This window comes from Echiichthys vipera (genome assembly GCF_963691815.1).
Source record: "Echiichthys vipera genome assembly, chromosome: 4".
Classification (NCBI taxonomy): domain Eukaryota; kingdom Metazoa; phylum Chordata; class Actinopteri; order Perciformes; family Trachinidae; genus Echiichthys; species Echiichthys vipera.
In genome coordinates, this window is record NC_139829.1 from 18,073,435 (window position 1) to 18,093,563 (window position 20,129).

At 41.3% G+C, this 20,129-nt stretch overlaps 1 protein-coding gene across 1 annotated transcript in view; it reads right to left on the minus strand.

Annotated features, from left to right (window-relative positions):
- frmd3 (FERM domain containing 3) overlaps positions 1-20,129 on the minus strand; it is a gene marked incomplete at its 3' end in the record, with an annotated part of 58,072 nt that overhangs the window by 19,542 nt on the left and 18,401 nt on the right. The window contains exons 4-10 of the mRNA XM_083913226.1: positions 12,064-12,145; positions 8,595-8,692; positions 5,972-6,095; positions 4,480-4,567; positions 2,212-2,300; positions 1,120-1,183; positions 653-688 (exon numbers count right to left, since the gene is read on the minus strand). Of these exons, the coding sequence (XP_083769352.1) occupies positions 653-688; positions 1,120-1,183; positions 2,212-2,300; positions 4,480-4,567; positions 5,972-6,095; positions 8,595-8,692; positions 12,064-12,145 (581 nt within the window). The remainder of the gene's footprint in view (positions 1-652; positions 689-1,119; positions 1,184-2,211; positions 2,301-4,479; positions 4,568-5,971; positions 6,096-8,594; positions 8,693-12,063; positions 12,146-20,129) is intronic.

Consider the following 20,129-nt stretch of genomic DNA (forward strand, 5'->3'; position numbering starts at 1 on the left):
TAGGTTCAGAAGGCCATTATCATCTATCCACATGGTAACAGTCGCTGTTCGCCAGGTCAGGAACCTTTGTTGTCACTTTTTAATGCTGTCCTTAGTGTCCCATTACGTTGAGGTAAAGGTTGTGGTTTGGGCTAAAATACTGTAGCCTACTTAATTTAAAGAAAGTTGACTGACTTTTGGTTTTACACAAACACCTCCAATGTCAAGTTTCGCTTTTCATACTTCTCCTTCTCCGAGAAGTATGAAAAGCGAATCTCCATATGTCATCTTAAAGCAGTTGCTCCGAGTGTCTAATATTGAGCTTACCAATAGATGATAACGGCCAATTGAGCCAACTAGGAGAAAGAGTAGTAGTAGTACTTCATATACAGTATGTGGTAGTGATCGCTGATAAACTACTGATAATGCCCATTCAATTGTCTGATAACATTCAAACAGGTGCTACATTGAGTGTACAGATGACACATATCCCAAATGCAAGAAACCTGTTCTAGTTGTAATTTAACACATTTTTAGTCAGTGTCTGTGTCAGTTTCTAGGAGATATGTTATTTATTGTAATGTGTCCTAACATGACTGCAGGGAAGGAGTCTCATATTTGGGCCACAGTTGACACATGATGCAAGTGAGGAGGTTAGTCGTAACACACCCACCATCCTGTTACAGTGAATCCTGCCTGTTAAGGAGATCTGAAACAGCGACACACACATATACAGTGTGTGTGATGGTGGACAGGATTACATAGACAGTACAGTTTCATAACACATTTATCTGATGTAACCATTACACAGATATGGAAAGGCAAAAAAATGAAAGAAAGAAGGAAGAAGGAAAGAAAATAAAGGATGTACAATACACTTGGAGGTCAACTAACACAACACTGATTCCAAATGAATACAGATGGTAACTCTACATCTACATCAAAGTCATGGTCTTTTTTTCCTGAAGTACTGAACCCCACAAATGTTAAAGGTTCGGATCTAACGGGGCAGTACGATGATGACTACAAGACTACACAATTCATCCTCACAATCCAGGAAACTACAAAGTATATATTACTCTTCATTTTTGCCCTTTAGAGGGGAGAGAGAGAGCATGCAGGAGGAGACACTGCACTCACCTCCTTCTGAATCCCAATGACGTAAAAGGTTTTCCCTTCAAACTTCAGCTTGCTAACATCAGACCTGCAAAGAACCCTGATGTTATGACTTGATTTCTACGTGGTCAGGGTTAAATAAATTTGACTTAACAGTTGAGAAACAAAACCTAATTCTTCAGGATACGATTAAAGGCTGTGCAGTATGATTATTCTGTATTTGTCAAAGCTGTTTTCATGACACATAGTACCCTAAACTGTGAGTTTTACTATTTAAGGGTGTTTATATGTGCACCAATTAATAGTGATGGAAGATAACAAAGTGCATTTATGTAAGATTTTGCAGTTGCCTGAACGTAACTTTGATTTTATGGTATTTATACTTCAGATAAATATTGTTCTTTTTACTCCACTACAGTTATTTGACAGTTATAATTGCTAATTTCAGGTTTAAATCATCATTAAAGCATATAATTACCGTATAAATATTAACAGTATATCAAGTAATTAGAAATAGTGCCACCATGTCCAGCTGCAACATTAAATGCATCAATAGTAAAATAATAAATTAAAATAAGGTTTAGAACAGTAAAAAAGGTGTCTCTCTTAGTACTTCTACTTCTGATATGTAAAGCATATTTTGACGTTGATTCTTATGTATTTTCCCAGAAGTAAAACTTTGAAAGAGGAATATTGCTGCTTTTATTCAAGTAAGGATCTAAAATCTTTTCCCACTCCTGCCTTTTAATAAGATGTTAAAAACTGTACTACATGTTATACCTGTGTACTTTATTGTGTATCAAACAGCTATGATGTACAACCACTAAAAAAGATCACCAGATGCTGATAACTGTTCTCAGCAAATGATAGAAACAAGATCATTTCAACATGATTTAATTTAATAAAGCTAAATATTTAAAGTTTTCATCCTGTGAATCATTGTAACGCGGTTTTGTTCAGCAACAAAAGGCAACAAAGCTCTGCCGCTGCAACTCAAGTCAAGTCTCCTATTAAATATTATATTTATCTCCAATCTCCAAGTGGGTTATGATTAGATTTGATAGAGGCTACACATTATTGATATATTATCAAGAATTATGGGAAAAAAATGTGTACCACTTGAGGAGGTGGATCCTTTTGTTTCCCTGGAAGACCACAAAACCTGTGGCGGTGAACCCGAGAAAGGCTGTTGAGCCTGTGAAATCCTGCAAACACACGCGCACACACACACACACACAGACACACACACACACACACACACAAACACACACACACACACACACACACACACACACACACACACACACACACACACACACACACACACACACACAAACACACACACACACACACACACACACACACACACACACACACACACACACACACACACACAGTGAGAGGCAGCGCACAATATTTTAGGATACAGGTGGATTAACAGCAGGGAGGCAAGTGGGCCATCATTAATCTCCATGGTAATCGCACCTACACAAAATCACTTGTTTGTTTCCAACTTCAACCCTCTAATTTGCAGAAACCGACATCAGGAGCAAGGTACAGACAATACAGGTTTGATATAGTGAGGCAAAATGAAAGAATTCAACTCAGTAAGAGTAGAACACAATATGTTCCTGTCACTCTCCCACATTGTTGTTTATTATCTGTAGAGATCCCTTTCTCTGCGGTTGTGCCTCTTTGTATCTCTCTGCAAATCTCTCTCTCTCTCTCTCTCTCTCTCTCTCTCTCTCTCTCTCTCTCTCTCTCTCTCTCTCTCTCTCTCTCTCTCTCTCTCTCTCTCTCTCTCTCTCTCTCTCTCTCTCTCTCTCTCTCTGTTCTCGACAGATTCTCTGATTCTTGATTTTCACAGATCTGCGTGTGCGTGATGCTGCAGTCAGACAGTCAGCATTCAGCAGATAAAGGGGATCCTCTCCAGTTTTAATATCCCGTTAATCTGCTCAGCAGGCTTTGATTCCACTGTCCATGGGAGGATGTCCCTATTTCACACTCTCACAGGGCGGAGGATGAACAGAGAGGTCGAGAATGAGCCAATAGCGAGATGTTAAATATTACTTTTCTTTATCAGTCAGTCTGTTTCATCCATCACAATTCTACAAAAGAAACACAAAGAAAAAAGTAGTCGCAGTATCACAGCAGAAAGCATGGTGCACATTTAAATTTAAAATGAATCAATGACATCGACTTGCTTAAACCATAATGTTCTCTGACCAATCAGTAACAATATTGATTCCTGAAAGTGATGGTTTCTGTGCAGACCAGGTTTCCTGACTTCTCCTGATCAGCTGACTTTGACCTTCCTTCACTCATCTCACCTCTGTCTCACCCATTATTACTCCTTTCTTAATGACCTCTGAAATTAGCTCAAAGGCTGCTGCCGGTAAAGTTAATCATGTGTACAGTCGTTGGTTAAAAATTAATCATGTACTGAGGCTAGATGTCTTCGACGCAGCGGCCGGGGTTCGATTCCCACCTGTGGCCCTTAGCTGCATGTCACCCCCCTCTCTCTCACTCTTGTTTCCTGTCATTCTTCAACCTGTCCATCCATTAAAGGCAAGAAGAAGCCAAAAAAAAATCTTTAAAAAATGATTTAGGGCAAACAAGCAAAGGGTAAAGAGGACAAATGAGATATTCGTAATCGGCATTATTGTCACTCTCTCCACTGAAGCCAAAATTTGTACTTCTGCACAGCTGCATGAACAACTTTGATGAGTATTTACAGCTGCAAATGAAATGGCTGCTGCAACTGAAATAAGCTTTTAATCAGTAATGATGCCAAAATCATGCTTTTGTTCAGTATTGGGTCTCAGATTAACAATAAAAATGCTAACTTTACAGTGACAACAGAAAGCGTAACTTAGTACTAAGTGGGTAAAAAGCAACAAAAAAGCCAGAATTTGAAGTAAAGTGAGCGCTCTTTCCCTCTCCCCTCTCTCCCCTGAGCCAGTACGAACACACTGTCTCTCTCTTTTTGAAATGACTTGTGATTGGCCAAAGTCTCGGTCACGGCCTGAAAATCTGAAAACAGAGCCAAGAGGAGGTGCAGAAGTCTAGTTTTCCCTCAGAACACTTGAATTACAGTAAGATGAAAGATAATTAATATAAATTATCAATAATCCTAAACGTTTATACTCTAACTGTAATAAACTGTAATAATAACTGTTATAATCGTAACCAGAAGTTTCACTGTCACATGATGAGAGCAACTGTCCGTTAATAAATGGATTAATGGTTAGGATCATCTATGTGCAAATTACTATATAAAAGACATTATGTTTAAATGTCAACAGTTACAGAGAGGGACGGTGAACAATTTGTGACAAAGGTGGACACATGAGGTTTTCAAGATCGACTCTCCACTAATGTTACCTTGCATGGGTGAGGATCAACTCCATATGTCTCGAGGCTGTGAGCCCTTTTGAGCATGCTCAACTCCGCAAATGCAGCACACTGTCCCCTAAAAGAGAGGAGAGGAGAGGAAAGGAGAGGAGAGGAGAGGAGAGGAGAGGAGAGGAGAGGAGAGGAGAGGAGAGGAGAGGAGAGGAGAGGAAGGGAGAGGAGAGGAGAGGAGAGGAGAGGAGAGGAGAGGAGAGGAAGGGAGAGGAGAGGGGGTGTTTGACTATGTTTGGTTTGTCTTTGTGCTGATTTAATTCTTTTTTTCTTCTTGCATTGTTCCTCCATGAATAAAAATGGCAGTACATTACAAGAGGAGCACAGACTGAGACCTTTATCTGATGCTCATCTTGGCACACTACAAATAAACCAACATTATAATTGAACACACATGCATCTGTCTATATTCACAAAGATGTTAAAACCATTAAAGAGCTGCTTAAAAATACAACTCACACGCACAGTTACACACTGTGCGTGTGAGTTGTTGTCTGTAAATCACCTGAAGTGTCTTTCTACAGCTCAGTAGTAATCTACATGCCATTAATCCTGTCTGTCAGACCCATCAGGGCACACAGAGGGCACTTGGCGTCATCTGTCTCATGTGCTGTGGGAAATGAAGGATTTGTCTTTGATGTTTCTATAATCGCTCTAAGTGTGACGGTCACAAACCTAATAACATCGCTCATGAGCTGCAGCGATGATACAAATAAACACCCTGAGGGAGGGGGTTTATGTATACATGATCCTATGATTGAGGAACTTATTCTGTCCATGCAGAGTACACAGAATATGGCTGCAGTTTCAACACATTTTCAATCTTATGAGCTTGCAGCCTCAACTCAGAGCACTTTATATCTATTTATTTAACCTTAATTCAGTCATTCATTGAGTAGCTGGTGCTCCTTTTAACATAGCTCTATTCTGTATTATGTGTTTTAACGTGTCATGTTCCGATGGGATATGTGTTTTAATGTACCCTTGAGTATTTTCTATTCTATTGAATCATATCTTATTCACTTTCACCATTGTATTTAGTACACATCCAGCTCATTTTACTCGACCCGTCTTGTAAGTTTGATTTTCAACAAAATGTAAATTCTGAACATCCCGTAGTATCAAGAAAGGTGTCCAGACTAAACTGGAAATAAATAATTCATGCTCATTCCTCTGCAGATTAATTTCAGTTTTGATGTACTTTTAACTGTGATGTCTTCTGCAATGCAATGCAGCACAAATCTCTAGCTATCATCAAATTTGGTCTCCAGCCAGGACAACAGAAAGTGCTTTGTTGTTTGCAGTAGAGAATTGTCTCCACAGCCTGTTTTGAAAACACAGATCACAGGAGTGTCATCAAAATCAAACAGAAAAAGTGATAACAAAGACGCATCTCCAGACAACAAACAACCCCACCAAGCAGGCACACACAAACACTGCAATACACACATCATCATCTTTTTTATTTTACCTGAGCTCGTTCTTGTGTATTTCCATAATCTTCCTCTCCAGTTTGAGAGATTGTTTAGGGAACAGCTTGAAGTCTCTGATGTAGTCTGACGGGTGCTCCTCCTGGTCGTAGTCCCCAAGCTCAGCTGAAGACAGAGGGTGATATCAGTGTGACAAAGGTCTAAAAAAAACATGTTTATACTGTATGTGCTAAATCTGGAACAATCTTATATTTTCACGCATCAGTTAACAAATTGGAATGCTGTTTAAATTACAAAACAAATGCATATCTCAAATGCTTTCTGCTATTACAACATTTGGTGAATATGATTTAATATTATGTCTAAGTGGCCATGACACATTTGGTGCCATCTGGCCAATAGGTGGCACTGTAACAGCATCATTGAACTACGAAGGGATATCTGTCTGTGTATTCATGTATGACTGTCCTTCACGTATCTCAGAGACTGGTCATCCAATTGACTTCACACTTGGCAGGTATATTGCTGAGGACCCAAGGGAGTGCAGTGTTGAGTGTGAAGTTGATCGGATGAGCAATACCGGGAGTCAAATAAATCGACCTGACCCAGGCACTGCACTATAGTTAGATAGATAGATAGATAGATAGTCTCAGAAAAAGTTTCTCAGTGAGTGAGACACATGACCATTAATAAAAACAACCGTTAATGACAATGACATAAAAAAAACCTGACGAGACCCCAATCACAAATGTCCTGCATAATAAAGACATATAAAGGACATTAAACATTAGACACACATAACATCAACACCAAATGCAAATTGCAAAATGCATAGTGGCCAGTATTGCAAATGCCATCATATTAAATTATACAATGGATAAAAAAGTATTCCCTGGTCAGACCAGCTGAGCAGGGGAATTAAAACCTTCTCTTTAGATGTTTGTTTGTCCCTAGTTCCTTTAAAATCCGATTTAATGCTGGTTGCTTAAGCCCATTCGAAAGCTGAAAGACATCATTCATAATATAATTTCATAATATTTTTATTACACAGGAGAATATGCTCATAAGCGGCTGATAACCCTCATAGATGAATACTTCCCTTATTGATTCCAGTACAAAGCCCTCAACAGACACTAATTTCTGTTTTAAATCTGTTCTTAATTAGCAGTCATAATAAAGGTTAAATCAGAAACTTGCCTGGAGTTTAATTAAACAGTAATCCTCAACCTCCTCTCCAGCTCTGTAATGAACACCTTGACAATTGGGACAAGGACCTTCCCTCGTTATCAGTGCAGCCAATGATATGCTGCAGACACACTCTGGGTTGAGATAACTCAGCCAGTCACACTCTGCTCTCTGGGGATATGAGCCAATCAGAGAGTGTGTGCACAGCTCTGAGCCTTGTGTTTTAGCCAGCGGAGTTCTTTTATATGTATATATATAGTATGATACAGCCCAGCTAATTCCACTCTTAATCCATATTAAAGTGGTGGCTCCACACTGTGATTTAACATTAAACTGTTGATGCTTATTAAAGGAAGAACCAAAATTCTTATTCATTTTCCAAACAGTCCAAATACATCTTGCTGTGTTTTATAATTTAGGATTACAACAATGGGTCCCTGGCCCATCAGGGGCCCAAGGGCTCTGGAGGCCCCAAAGCAAGAGCTCAAAAGGTCAGACTTACAGACAAACAGACAAAGATGTCCCAAGAGAGCAACCATCATGACAAATTTTAAGTAAGTCTTTGTTTACCCACACTATTTATATTGTTTATCTTATCAGGACTTGAGAAGGAAGTGAAAAGTAGTTTAATTATTAGTTCAATTACAGCATCTTTCAACATTGAGGTAACTGTGTATTGTAAAAGATATTCTGAAAAGGTTATATGAAACATCATTACATCATCACAGACAGTACAACTATAACTATCAAACTGAAGTAGGTCTTAATTTAAAGAAAAACATAATTCCATTAAACAAATTTATTGATAATACAGCTGATGATGCATGATCAGCAACAACAGCAACAAGAAACCATTTTTAGAAGCTGTCTGAAAATGTGCTCCACTGCTAAAATATTGTATTTATATGTAATTTTTTAATCAACATTCATTAACATTCACCAAATGTAGTGCTCAATCTGAATGGGAGAGTTGTCATATAATTAACTGTTGATGAGTGCATCATGGGCCCTGGTAGCTCACCTGGTATGACATGTGCACCATGAATGAATGTTTATCACACAGCCCTTTCCTTCATGTCAGTCTCTCTTTAAATATCTTTTTGAAAAGTTAATAACTGTATAATAAAGGGTTTATAAACCCTAACAAGACATTGTTCTAGCTTTTAATCCAGCAACTGCAAAAAGCAACTGTTAATAGGTGTATAGTTAACTACTAATAATTGCATAATAATGTTTTTATAAGTGCTCATAAATGTCTTATAATCTAACAATAAATGTGTATATGATACTATTAATAACACGTATATAGTGTTATTTAAACATAATAATCTTAATAAGCATCTTATAAGGAATTATAAGGTCCCATTACCTATTAATTAATAAGAAGATTAATATAAAGCATTACTGTAACATGCTAAATCCCCAGTAGCTTCATTGTAAATAATATAATTAAATCTGCAGGTTGTCTCTGGGCCTCACCCTGTATGATGCAGGCTCCCAGATATGCAGCTTCGGCAAAAGGACAGAGGAGACGACCATGGTAGATATCTCTCTTCAACTGGAGGTACAGGAGATACCTGGACACACAGACACAACACACTTGTTTTACATTTTTTACTCAAATTTAAACTATTTGGTCCACAGTGGCAGTGTATGGCTGCTAAATGTCTTCACTATTGACGAAATATGTAGAAAAATGAATGTGGATGAGCGTCATTGGTTTTCCTTACTGCATCAAAGTGGGTTTTTTTGTAAGATGAGACTTAATTATGTGATGTTAGATACAGTAAACACACCTTAAAATAAATGAGAACCTGTACTGGCTCATCATCACAACATCATGTTATCTTCACATAAATATTACCAGATAGTTAGAGGTAAAGCCAATCCTTGATTGCATATGATATGTGTTACTATGGCAATTAGAGAGAGCATTGCTATGGAAACAGCCACCAAACAGCAGTGACTGGTACTGTAGTTACTATGGAAACGGCTTTAATGGAGGAAAGTTTAGGGATGCTGACATGCGGATTTTCCACGTGTTGTTACCAAGGAGACAGGAAATGACAGTGGTGCTGAAACTATGGGGACATGTGTTGCCTTGGATACAGATGAGTTTGCAGAGGAGACTCACACCACAGTCAACTGAGTGATTAAACTTGTTTTCTAACTCAAGCAGCAGAAGCAGAAGAGCCTACTGCTTTAGCTAAATAGTTTTGTTTATACTCAGTGTAGCAGCCGCATGGATGTTCTTCAAATTGGCCAAAAAACATCTTTATTCATGTGACCTTCTCAGTTGTGTTTAATTCAATCTTTCTCTATTCTCTGTTGCATGCAGTGATTCTTCCTTTCGTTGTCTTTTTGTCTTCTATTTCTTTCCCCAAACTTTTGTTACAGTTTTGTATCTTTTACAGTTGTCTTCTGTTGTGTAAGGAAGTCCTTCATCTGTAACCCTTCTGTGTTTCTGATTTAATCAATTAATACAGTATATAAAGAATCAGCTTTTACAATGACTAAAAAATGCAGCTTCTCTTATTTTAAACCTGTCCCTGCAACTTACTGCGAAAAAAAAACTTTTTTTCTCACTCTGATCTCCATCATTCCTCTCCCATTTAGTGGTTTTATTTTTCCCATTTGTCATTTACTGCATGAGGTTTCATTTGTGTAGGTCAGCAGTGCTTTGACTGCACATTGTGGGGTCACCGAGCAGGTCACATCCATGCAGAACACATTTACAGTTGAGCTTATGCTCAACTTTATCAAAAGAGAAACTATGTTACATTACATTTAGTTAGTGGACACTTTTATACAAAGCAGTTTAAAATAAGTGCATTCAACCATGCAGATACCACCCTCAACTTGCAAGAATCATGCACGTACATTAAAGTCATTCAATAAACAAAATATACATTTCAGGGAAGTTTTTAGCAACTTTATAACCAGACAAGAATGTCAGTTTTGGACAGTTCTGTAAAACTTTTTATCACATTCAATGCTGACATTTTTAAAACACACGTACTATCTGCACATGGAAACTACATTAGTTTTATGTTAGGAAAAAAACTGTGGGTATGCTGCCATTTTGTATAAAAAGATCACTACTGTCTGTGTTTGCTTTGATGCATGACCTAATATGGATGTGATTTAAAAAATACTGGGTCCTTGTTCTTGTTGTTGTTGTTTTTCATCTCTGGGGAAAATATTTGAGGAGGAAAAAGGCAGGCTTCAAATATCATCCTGCAAACTGGAGCACATGGAGCACACACAAACATTAGCATAAGAGTTTGTGGGATTTTGATGATGAAAAAAGAATCCCTCCCCATCCAAAAAAAAGTTTAATATTGCACACTTCATTAGATTTCAACACTGACTGGGTTCCTTCTGAACTTTCCAAAACTCAGTTGAACTCTAACTTCTAGTACATCCACTCCACACTCATCAGCAGCAATGTCGTGGTGCTGTTTTTTCTTTAAGACAAGCTAATGAAAATAAATGGACACATAAAAATGCAGTCCTTTCAAACAGTGTAAATCAAAAGGAGAGTGGAGTAAAAAAAAAAAAAGTATGATGATATGTGGATGATAAATGAAAAATCAAGAGAGAGACAACTCAAGGAAGGAGGAAGCTGAGAAACAGAGAGGAAATTAGAGTTTTAACGACATTGATAATTTACAAAAACACTTTTAAGTAATTAACATTGAGGGAGAGAGGAAGATATGCCAATATGAGCTGTGAGATGTGGAGAGACACCCAAGGGAGAAAAGTGGGCTGTGATAAGGGGGAAGAAGAGGTAGGACAGAGTGAGGAAGGGGGGAAAGTATGGAGAGACGGAGTGGAGAGATCTGGAAAGGATGGAAGAGAGAGATGGTGAGACATGACAGCTCAGATGGGCCGGAGAACATGAAAACAGAGTCCCTGCTGAGTGAGCATCTCTAATTATCACTATGCCTGAGAGAAGGTGTGTGTGTGTGTGTGTGTGTGTGTGTGTGTGTGTGTGTGTGTGTGTGTGTGCGTGTGTGCGTGTGTGCGTGTGTGTGTGTGTGTGTGTGTGTGTGTGTGTGTGTGCGTGTGTGCGTGTGTGCGTGTGGGCGTGTGCGTGTGTGTGTGTGTGTGTGTGTGTGTGTGTGTGTGTGTGTGTGTGTGTGTGTGTGTTTTTGGGAGGAGGAGGAGGGATATCATAAAGTTTGTATACAATCACCAGGTATTCCACATTGCATCTGCAGTGCAAAATGTCACAAAAAAGGCTATTACTGTAAAAAGGGTGTAAAGGTGAGTGCAAGCAGCTGTAACAAACAATGGCACGCACTGAAAAACTACATTGTTTGATAGATGAAAAAGGGAAAGACAACTTTTCCATTGCATATTTAACATATATATATTTTTTAATGAGAACAAAACACTACTGTGTGTTCAAAAGACTACACGAGTCTCTGCTGTGGCTGTCATTGACATACATGTTATTTTGTTCTTTCAACAGGCCTGGGATAGTGTTATGCCTAGTTCACACCACGTGACTTTGAATGATATTCCACTCACTGACAGTTTTCCGAGCTTCCTTACAAAATCCCTAGATCAGAGGCAAATCAGCGTTGAGTCAGCGCTCACAAATTGGCGCTCCCCAAAAAACGGCACTCGAAGTGGAGAGGGGGGTTCAACCTAGCGAGAACGGGCTTTAAATATGTAAGACGTGTGTGCCAATGATAATACCCCCCTCACCCTTCTTTTCTTTTTCTTTGTTTTATTATTGAACATCAGCCACCAACAATTTGGAGCGCTTGTTTCTGGTGGACATCCAAAAATACTGTCTTGCACATTGTATTAAGTCATGTTAACTGCTTTTGAACAAGGACAAGGTAGTGAGATGCACGGCTTGTTCTTATTTACACATGCTCTATCCCTCCCTTCTTACTCCATCATCCATCAAATCATTTTGTGTGTTAGTTTTTACCTGGTAAGCTCCTCCTTGATTTTCATTGGCTCATGGGGATAAAACTTGACCCTGAAACACATCGTGTACGGCTGCAGAGCTGCTGAAGACAAGAGAACAAAGTTTAGAAGAGAAGACACATCCGAAAAGAAGAAAGAGAGTTAAAGGGGAGAGTGGAGGCAGAGAAACCAGAGTAAAAGATGAGAGAATTGAGAGAAGAAAAGTAGATGGTTTTAATTAGGAGAGAGATAAACGAATGAGTGCAAGACAGAAGCATGGGAGCAGAGCAATGAGGATTACGTAAAAAATGAGGAGAAAAAAAGGGGAGACGAAAAAAGAATTCACGGTATGCCTCTAACACTGGTTAGTCATTTTATAATCACAGTAATTACTGATCCCCCACACACATACACACACACACAAACACAAATAAAGTGCAGTTGAACTGGAGTCTGTTTCTTTTCCTTTGATCCTAAAGCATTTCATTTCTGTCTCTCTCTCTCTCTCTCTCTCTCTCTCTCTCTCTCTCTCTCTCTCAATTTCAATTTCAATTTCAACAAGCTTTATTGGCATGACTGTGGTTCACAATATTGCCAAAGCGTACAGAATTACAGAAAAAAGTAACAATAATAATGATGATGATAATAATAACAATAATAACAATAATAATGATGATGATAACAATAACAACAATAATAATAATAATAATGATGATATCAATAACAATAATAAGCAGCATATCAGTGTGCAGGTCAACTCATGTGGAGGAAATCATGTCAGGTGTTGTTGTGCAGGTCGTCTCTTCTCCTGTGGCAGGCGTTCACATATCTCGCTGCATCTACAGCAGTGCCACTTTTTTCTCCCAGTAAATGTTTTAGCTTTTCTTGGTCGGATAGTTTGGGGAAGTCTGGGGTTGAACCTGTGATTTTAGTGTATATCAGGGTTCTGAGATCAGTGTATGTGTCGCAGTACAACAGGAAGTGTTGCTCTGTCTCCACCTGTCTGTGTGGACAGAAGCGACACAGCCGTTCCTCTCTGGACAGCCAGGTCTGCCTGTGTCTGCCGCTCTCTAAAGCCAGACTGTGGTCGCTGAGTCTGTACATGGTCAACGTTTTCCTCAGTCTGGGCTCAGTTACAGAGCTCAGATAATCTGCCATGGAGTATCGTCTGTTTAGGGCCAAATAGCATTGAAGTTTGCTCTGGGTTTTGGTTGTGGATGTCCAATAGTCGATGTAATTGTCTTTTTCTTTTGCTATAATTTGGTGGGGCTGGATGGTGTGAGGGCGGTCTTGGTGCCCTGTGCTGTTGGAGTTCAGCCTGTGGACCAGCTGGCTGAGGGGACTCCCTCCTTTGCTCTCCTCTTGGCATTGTAGGGCTTTGTAGTGGTAGGAGCTGGGCTCACTGGCTCTGAGGTGTTGGTAGAACTTTATTGCTCTTTTTTGGATCCGAATTAAAAGGGGGAATTGGCCCAGTTCAGCTCTGCATCCGTTGTTGGGGGTGTTCCTGTGAACTTTGAGGATGCTTTTGCAGATCTCAGTGTGCAAGCTTTCGATTGGGTGTTTGTCCCATTTTTGGAAGTCTTGGTTCATGAGCGGGCCCCACACTTCACTACCATACAATATGATTGGTTCGATTATGGATTGAAATATTTTGATCCAGATTTTGACAGGGATGTCGATGTTTGAAGACTTTTTTATAGTCCAGAAAGCTCTTCTGCCTTTGTCTCTGAGATCTTTAATGGCCAGATTGAAATTTCCCGTCGATGTGATATTTAGTCCTAGATATGTGTAGCTGTGTGTGTATTCTATGTCCGTAAGGTCCAGGTGGAACCTGTGGGGATGATTCTGACTCTTGCGTCGTTTCTGAAAGACCATGACTTTTGTCTTCTCCAGGTTTACGGTCAGGGCCCAGGTCTGACAGAACTTTTGCAGGTGATCTAGCTGCTTTTGTAGAGCCTCCTCTGATGGAGCGAGCAGTATTAGGTCATCTGCAAACATTAAACATTTGACTTCTGTGTCGGAGAGGGTGAGACCAGGGATCTCTGACTCTTCCAGGGATTTGGCCAGTTCGTCTATGTAAATGTTAAACAGGGTGGGGCTCAGACTGCACCCCTGCTTCACTCCTCTATGTTGTGGGAAGAAGTCTGTTTCCCTAGTTCCAATTTTGACAGCACATTTATTATTTATATACATTGTCTTGATAATGTCGTAGATTTTTCCTCCAATACCTTTTTCTAGTAATTTCAGAAACAGACCATGATGCCAAATTGAGTCAAATGCTTTCTTGAAATCTACAAAACAAGAGAAGATGGTGTTGTTGTTGTGGTGGACGTGTTTCTGGATGAGGCTGTGCAGGGTGTAGATGTGGTCAGTGGTTCTGTGTTGTGGTGTAAAACCAATCTGACTCTTGTTCAGGACTTTGTGCTCCCTGAGGAAGTTTTGCAGTCGACTGTTTAAGATGCTGCAGAATAACTTCCCCAGGTTGCTGCTGACACATATGCCTCTGTAATTGTTTGGATCATATTTGTCTCCACTTTTGAATATTGGAGTGATGAGCCCTTGGCTCCAGGTGTCAGGAAAATGTCCAATGTTGAGTATGAGATTGAATAATTTTAACATGGCAGTCTTGATTTTCTGGCTGCTAAACTGGAGCATTTCATTTAAGATGCCATCCGGGCCACTTGCTTTCCTGGGCTTCAGGTTCTGGATCTTAGCCAGCAGTTCCCCTTCATTCATCTCATAATCTAAAGGATTTTGGTTGTCTTTAATGATTGATTCCAGATTTTCTAATTTGTTGAGCAGATGATTTTGGTCTGAATCCAGTGTGATTGCACTGTATAGATTTTCAAAATGTTTCTTCCATATGTCCCCGTTTTGAATAGCCAATTCTTCCTTGTTTGGTTTGTTGAATGAATGCCATTTTTTCCAAAAATTGTTTGAGTCAATGGACTCCTCAATTTCTTCAAGCTGACGCTGTTCATGCTGCTCCTTTTTAGCTCTCAGTGTTTTTCTATAGGATTTCAATGTTTCCCAGTACTGGAGGCGGAGCTCATGATTGTCAGGTTCTCGGTGTTTCTCATTGGATAATTTCCGGAGTGTTTTTCTCAGACACCTGCAGTCAGAGTCAAACCACTTTTCGTTAGCTGAATTTGAACTTTGATACTCAGATTGTTTCAGATTGGAGAGCAATGCTGTGCTGTCAAATATGGAGTTAATATCCCGCACAGCCTGGTTCAGGCCGTCAGTGCTGTGGGGATAGGAGGTGGTGATAAAATGATCTAATTGGGATTGGACTGCTGGATGACCGATGGCTCTGTGGTAGTCATCCTTACTATTACTCGTCCATCTATAGGGTTGTTTGGAGGGGTTGAGTTTACCGGGCTCTGCTACATGGGGGTCAGTTGGTGTCTTCCTAAGGTATAGGGTTATTTTGCTGTGATCGGATAAGGGTGTGAGGGGGCTGACGGTGAATGCTCTTACACTGAAAGGCTCCAGGTCTGTAATACTGTAGTCCACAGTGCTGTTGCCAAGAGGAGAGCTGTGAGTGTAGAGACCAAAGGAGTCCCCTCGAAGCCGACCGTTGACGATGTACAGACCCAGCGTGCGACACAACTGCAGCAGTTGCTGCCCATTTCTGTTGACAGTTTTGTCGAAGTTGTTCCTGTTTTTGTGCGAAGGAGAGGGGATGTTGATCTGGCCAGGTATATGTCTGTCTCCTTGTGTGTTGATTAGATCTGATTCTGGGCCTGTTCTGGCGTTAAGATCACCACAGATCAGCACGTTTCCTTTTGTCTGGTAGAGGCTGATCTCATCTTCAAGGATGGAGAAGCTGTTTTCATTATAGTAAGGGGACTCTGATGGGGGAATATAGGCTGTACACATGAATATGTCTCTGTCTGTGGAGACCACCTCTTTTTTTATTTTGATCCAAATTGAGAAATCTCCTTTTTTGAGCAATTCAATTGAGTGAGTGAGGTTCGTCTTGTACCAGATCAACATCCCTCCTGAATCTCTGCCTTGGCTTACACTTCTCAGTTTAGTTGATGGGAATATTATTTCTCTGTATCCTAAAGGACAACCAGTGGGCATGTCTCCTCTATTCCAAGTCTCCTGCAAAACAATGATATCTGCATTTTTCAACTCTTTCTTAAAGTCTGGGGTCTTGCTCTTAAGGCCAAAAGCAGAAGACCTCAGACCCTGGATGTTCCAACATGAAATAACAAACGACTTAGATATCATTAGGTATTAGGTATTAAACTAAACATGTAGCTTTCTGTGGTAAAATGAGATAAACTTCCAATCCTTATTGTCAATAGACCTAATAATATTATAACCCTTTAACATCTATAATTTAGTAAATATGTGGGGAAACACTCTAGGGTTGTCTACTGTGTTTGATTAATCAGGTGGGAGCAGAGCAGGCTGAGCATGTGTTGGATGTCTCTCAGCTGGTTGTGTGGAGGTGTGGGGGTGAGGTTGGAGGTTGGGAGGGTAAGTGGGGGGTCTGCTGCTCTCCTTACCACCTGAGCATAGCTCAGTGGGGCAGGATGTGGCTCCTGGTGACGGTGCCGGAATGGGGCTCCTGGGGGCAGGAGGGGCCCTGGTCTGGTGTGAGGGGGTCCGTAGCTCTCCTGGTGGGGTCGTCGTGTAGGGGTATGAAGATGGTGAGGTCTCTGTGTGGGTGGTCTGGACGGTCTGGATGGTCTGGATGGTCTGGTTGGCAGTCTTGGGGTGCTGTGGGCCGACCTGTTCCTTGTGTGGGGGGCGGACTGGTCTCGGTTGAGAGCGACGTCCTTCAGTGTACGGGCGAAGATTGGGACTGTGTTTTTTAACAGATGGACATGGTCATGAAGGCAGCTGATGTCCAGGGTGGGGTGGTGGGCCAGCTGTACATTCGGCCTCAGGACGCAGTCTCTGGAGACGCTGCTGTTGATCCTGTGGATGGTATCAGGGTGGAAGTCTTTCCTGGGCAGCAGGGTTGATATCACCACTCTACTGTTGGGAAACGTGTTGGAGGCTTTCTCTATTACTCCTTTGAGTGACTCTGACACTCTCTCCTGCTGCGTCCTCAGCTCATTGGTGCCGGTGTGGATGATGATGTGACTGGGAGAACCCAGACACTCCTCTGACAGCATCTCCATGGCATGTTGGCTGGTTGGGCACCAGAGTTTGGCCACTTGGTGGTTGGGGAAAAGTTTCTTCTCATTTAAGAATTTTCCATTGGAGTCAATTAGAATGGCTATGTCTGGCTGCTGTGCCGGTCTGGGTGGACGGGTGATTTCCATCAGTTGGCTGGGGGGGAGCTGCTGGGTGGATAGAGTATCTCTGTCCTGGTGTCTCTGGGTGGGTGGAGTCTCTCTGTCCTGGTGTCTCTGGGTGGGTGGAGTCTCTCTGTCCTGGTGTCTCTGGGTGAGTGGGGTCTCTCTGTCCTGTTGTCTCTGAGTGGGTGGAGTCTCTCTGTCCTGGTGTCTCTGGGTGGGTGGGGTCTCTCTGTCGAGGTGTCTCTGGGTGGGTGGAGCCTCTCTGTCCTGTTGTCTCTGAGTGGGTGGAGTCTCTCTGTCCTGGTGTCTCTGGGTGGGGCTCCCAGGGTCCTGGTTGTGGTCTTGCTGTGAGTCCTGCTGTCCTGTGAGGTCTGGGGTGACTCTGTCTGTCTCCTGGTGTTTCTGTGACAGAGATGCCAGTTCTCTCCTGTGGCTCTCTCTTTCCTGTCTCAGCCCCTTCACTTCCTCTGTCAGGGCGCTCAGTGCTGCCACGTGGTTTGCCTGGTGCTGCTGTATTTCTCTGATCTCAGACCTCAGGGTGTTTAGCGCGGTCTGGTTCAGTTCTCTGTCCTGCCTCAGTCTGCTCAGCTCCGTGTTGAGGTTGTAGGCCTCCTCCTGGCTCAGCTGATGGCTGGTTAGTTCTCTCAGCTGAACCAGTTCTCTCTCCAGCTCACTGAACTTCACCTTCATGTCAGTGATGAAGGAGGTCAGCTGGGGGTCCTGGGCCTGTTCAGAGATGGGGGGCACACTCTTCTGGTCAGCAGCAGGGCAGGTGGGGGTGGTGTCTGTGTCTGGTAGGGTATGGATGTCTTCAGGCAGGGGGGTCTTCTCCTGCTGGGCTCTTTCCTTTATATGGGCAAAGTCCAGCTCAAACTGCCTGAGGTTTCCCTGCACCATGACGGTCCCATTTTTGTATATGTTGACTGATGTCATGGGGGAGTCTGGGTCTTCTGCTTCTTTGACCTTCAGCTTCCAGCCATTACAGATGCCCTCCTTCTTCACAGAGGGGTAGTGGCTCTTTATAGCAGAGTGCCATGCCAGTGGCTGCTCTGTGAAGAAGATCAGGTTGCTGGTGTCTCCATTCTTGAAGGAGTCAGAGAAGAGTGTCTCTGGTCTTTCCTTCAATGTCTTCTGTTTGTATGCCTTCCTGGCACTTTCATTTTTGAGCTCTTGTGAGTATTTAAGAGGAACTGCTTCAGTGTGAGCTGTGTCTGAGGCTCCAGGACTCTGCTGAGGCTGCATGGCTGTTGTTGTTCCAATTCCTTAGTAACCGTTGCTATGGCTTTTCAAACTTGTTTGTTAGCTTTTAGCTAGTTGTTAGCTTTTAGCATTAGCTCCAAACTAACTAAAATTAGTTTGTAGGTATTTTTTGTTCTTCTATGTCCTGGTGCAGGCTGTGTTGTGTCTGGTGCCCTCACTCACTTCCTGCTCTGGCTGTGTTCCTCTTCCTGTTTGTTGTCTTCTGGACACTTTGGCCAACTGTCAGTTGGTCAGTTGGCTGGACTTCTCTGATGCGCTCCTCTGTTCAGATGGGTTTTTCAAGTTTTCTTTGGTGTTTTCCTGTTCAGTTTTTCTTCTTTCTGGGAGGTAATTCCTCTAGAAGTGTTTCCTCTTCACAATTTGAGAAAAAGTTGAAAGTTCATCTCATTTCAAGACAAAAAGAAGAGATAATCCTCAGGAGCTCATGTTGTTTGCTGCTGTTTCTCACGGAATCTCTTTCTGTCTCTCTCTCTCTCTCTCTCTCTCTCTCTCTCTCTCTCTCTCTCTCTCTCTCTCTCCCTCTCTCTCTCTCTCTCTCTGTGTGTGTGTGTGTGTGTGTGTGTGTGTGTTGTAGCATGTTGTTGCTGTGGGATAGGATTTGAGCTTTGAATGATTTTCAAATGTGCACGGCAACATACACGCTTAAGTTCACACACAGTCAATTCTGTGGGGCTTGGATCAAACGGCTGGTAAACTCCCTCCTGGGGTCTCACTGATGGCTCTCACAAAATGGCATTAATATACACGCTGTCAGGCACACACATGCTAATATTCAAAGTTAACTAACCATTTGCGTTGCGTGCAGAGATACTGTACATGTCAATACACAGTGTGCAGTGTGAAGAAACATCAACTGTAACAAGCCAGTTGCTTATACATTTAGGTGGTGGGTAGAGAAATCATAAGCTTCATGTATAGTCTATGATATACTGTATATGTAGAGGCTTTCTGCTAATTCAAATTTTTTACTTTATGTTCTTTTGTATGTGTTATATCACCTTTGTTAACTCTTACGGCACAGGAGACAGCTGAGTGCATCCTGTTTCATAACCGTGAAAGATTTACAGCGTAGTTTTGTTGTATGAATCTGGTAAGAATAAAATGTGTACTGGCTCTTACAGGTAATTAAAAAATAGCTACTGTACAGTGGAAGAAAAACACAAGACGATGGGGAACAAGGGAGGAACAACATCGGTATTTTATGGGAAACAAAAATAAAAAGTTGAGGAAGAAACTTCATTGATATTCTGCTGAGAGTAAATATGGTATTATGTATTTCACAGTTATATAATATGCAAACAAAACAGAACAGAAATGTAACAAACTCATCTTACTGACGAACATAAAAAGTGGGTAGCCTACTCACCCATGCTGGGGTACAGCAATGTAGAGGGCAACAAATCTGGGAATAATGAGGAACTTGTTTGTATTAACTGCGCCGTAGTTTTAGCTTATGTCATGCATGCAAAAATGGATTATTTTAAGTAAAATTACGAGGATCTAAAATGGGTTAGATGCTAAAAGAAGATGCAAAAATCATGTGGTATAGAGAGTGACTCTAACGTAT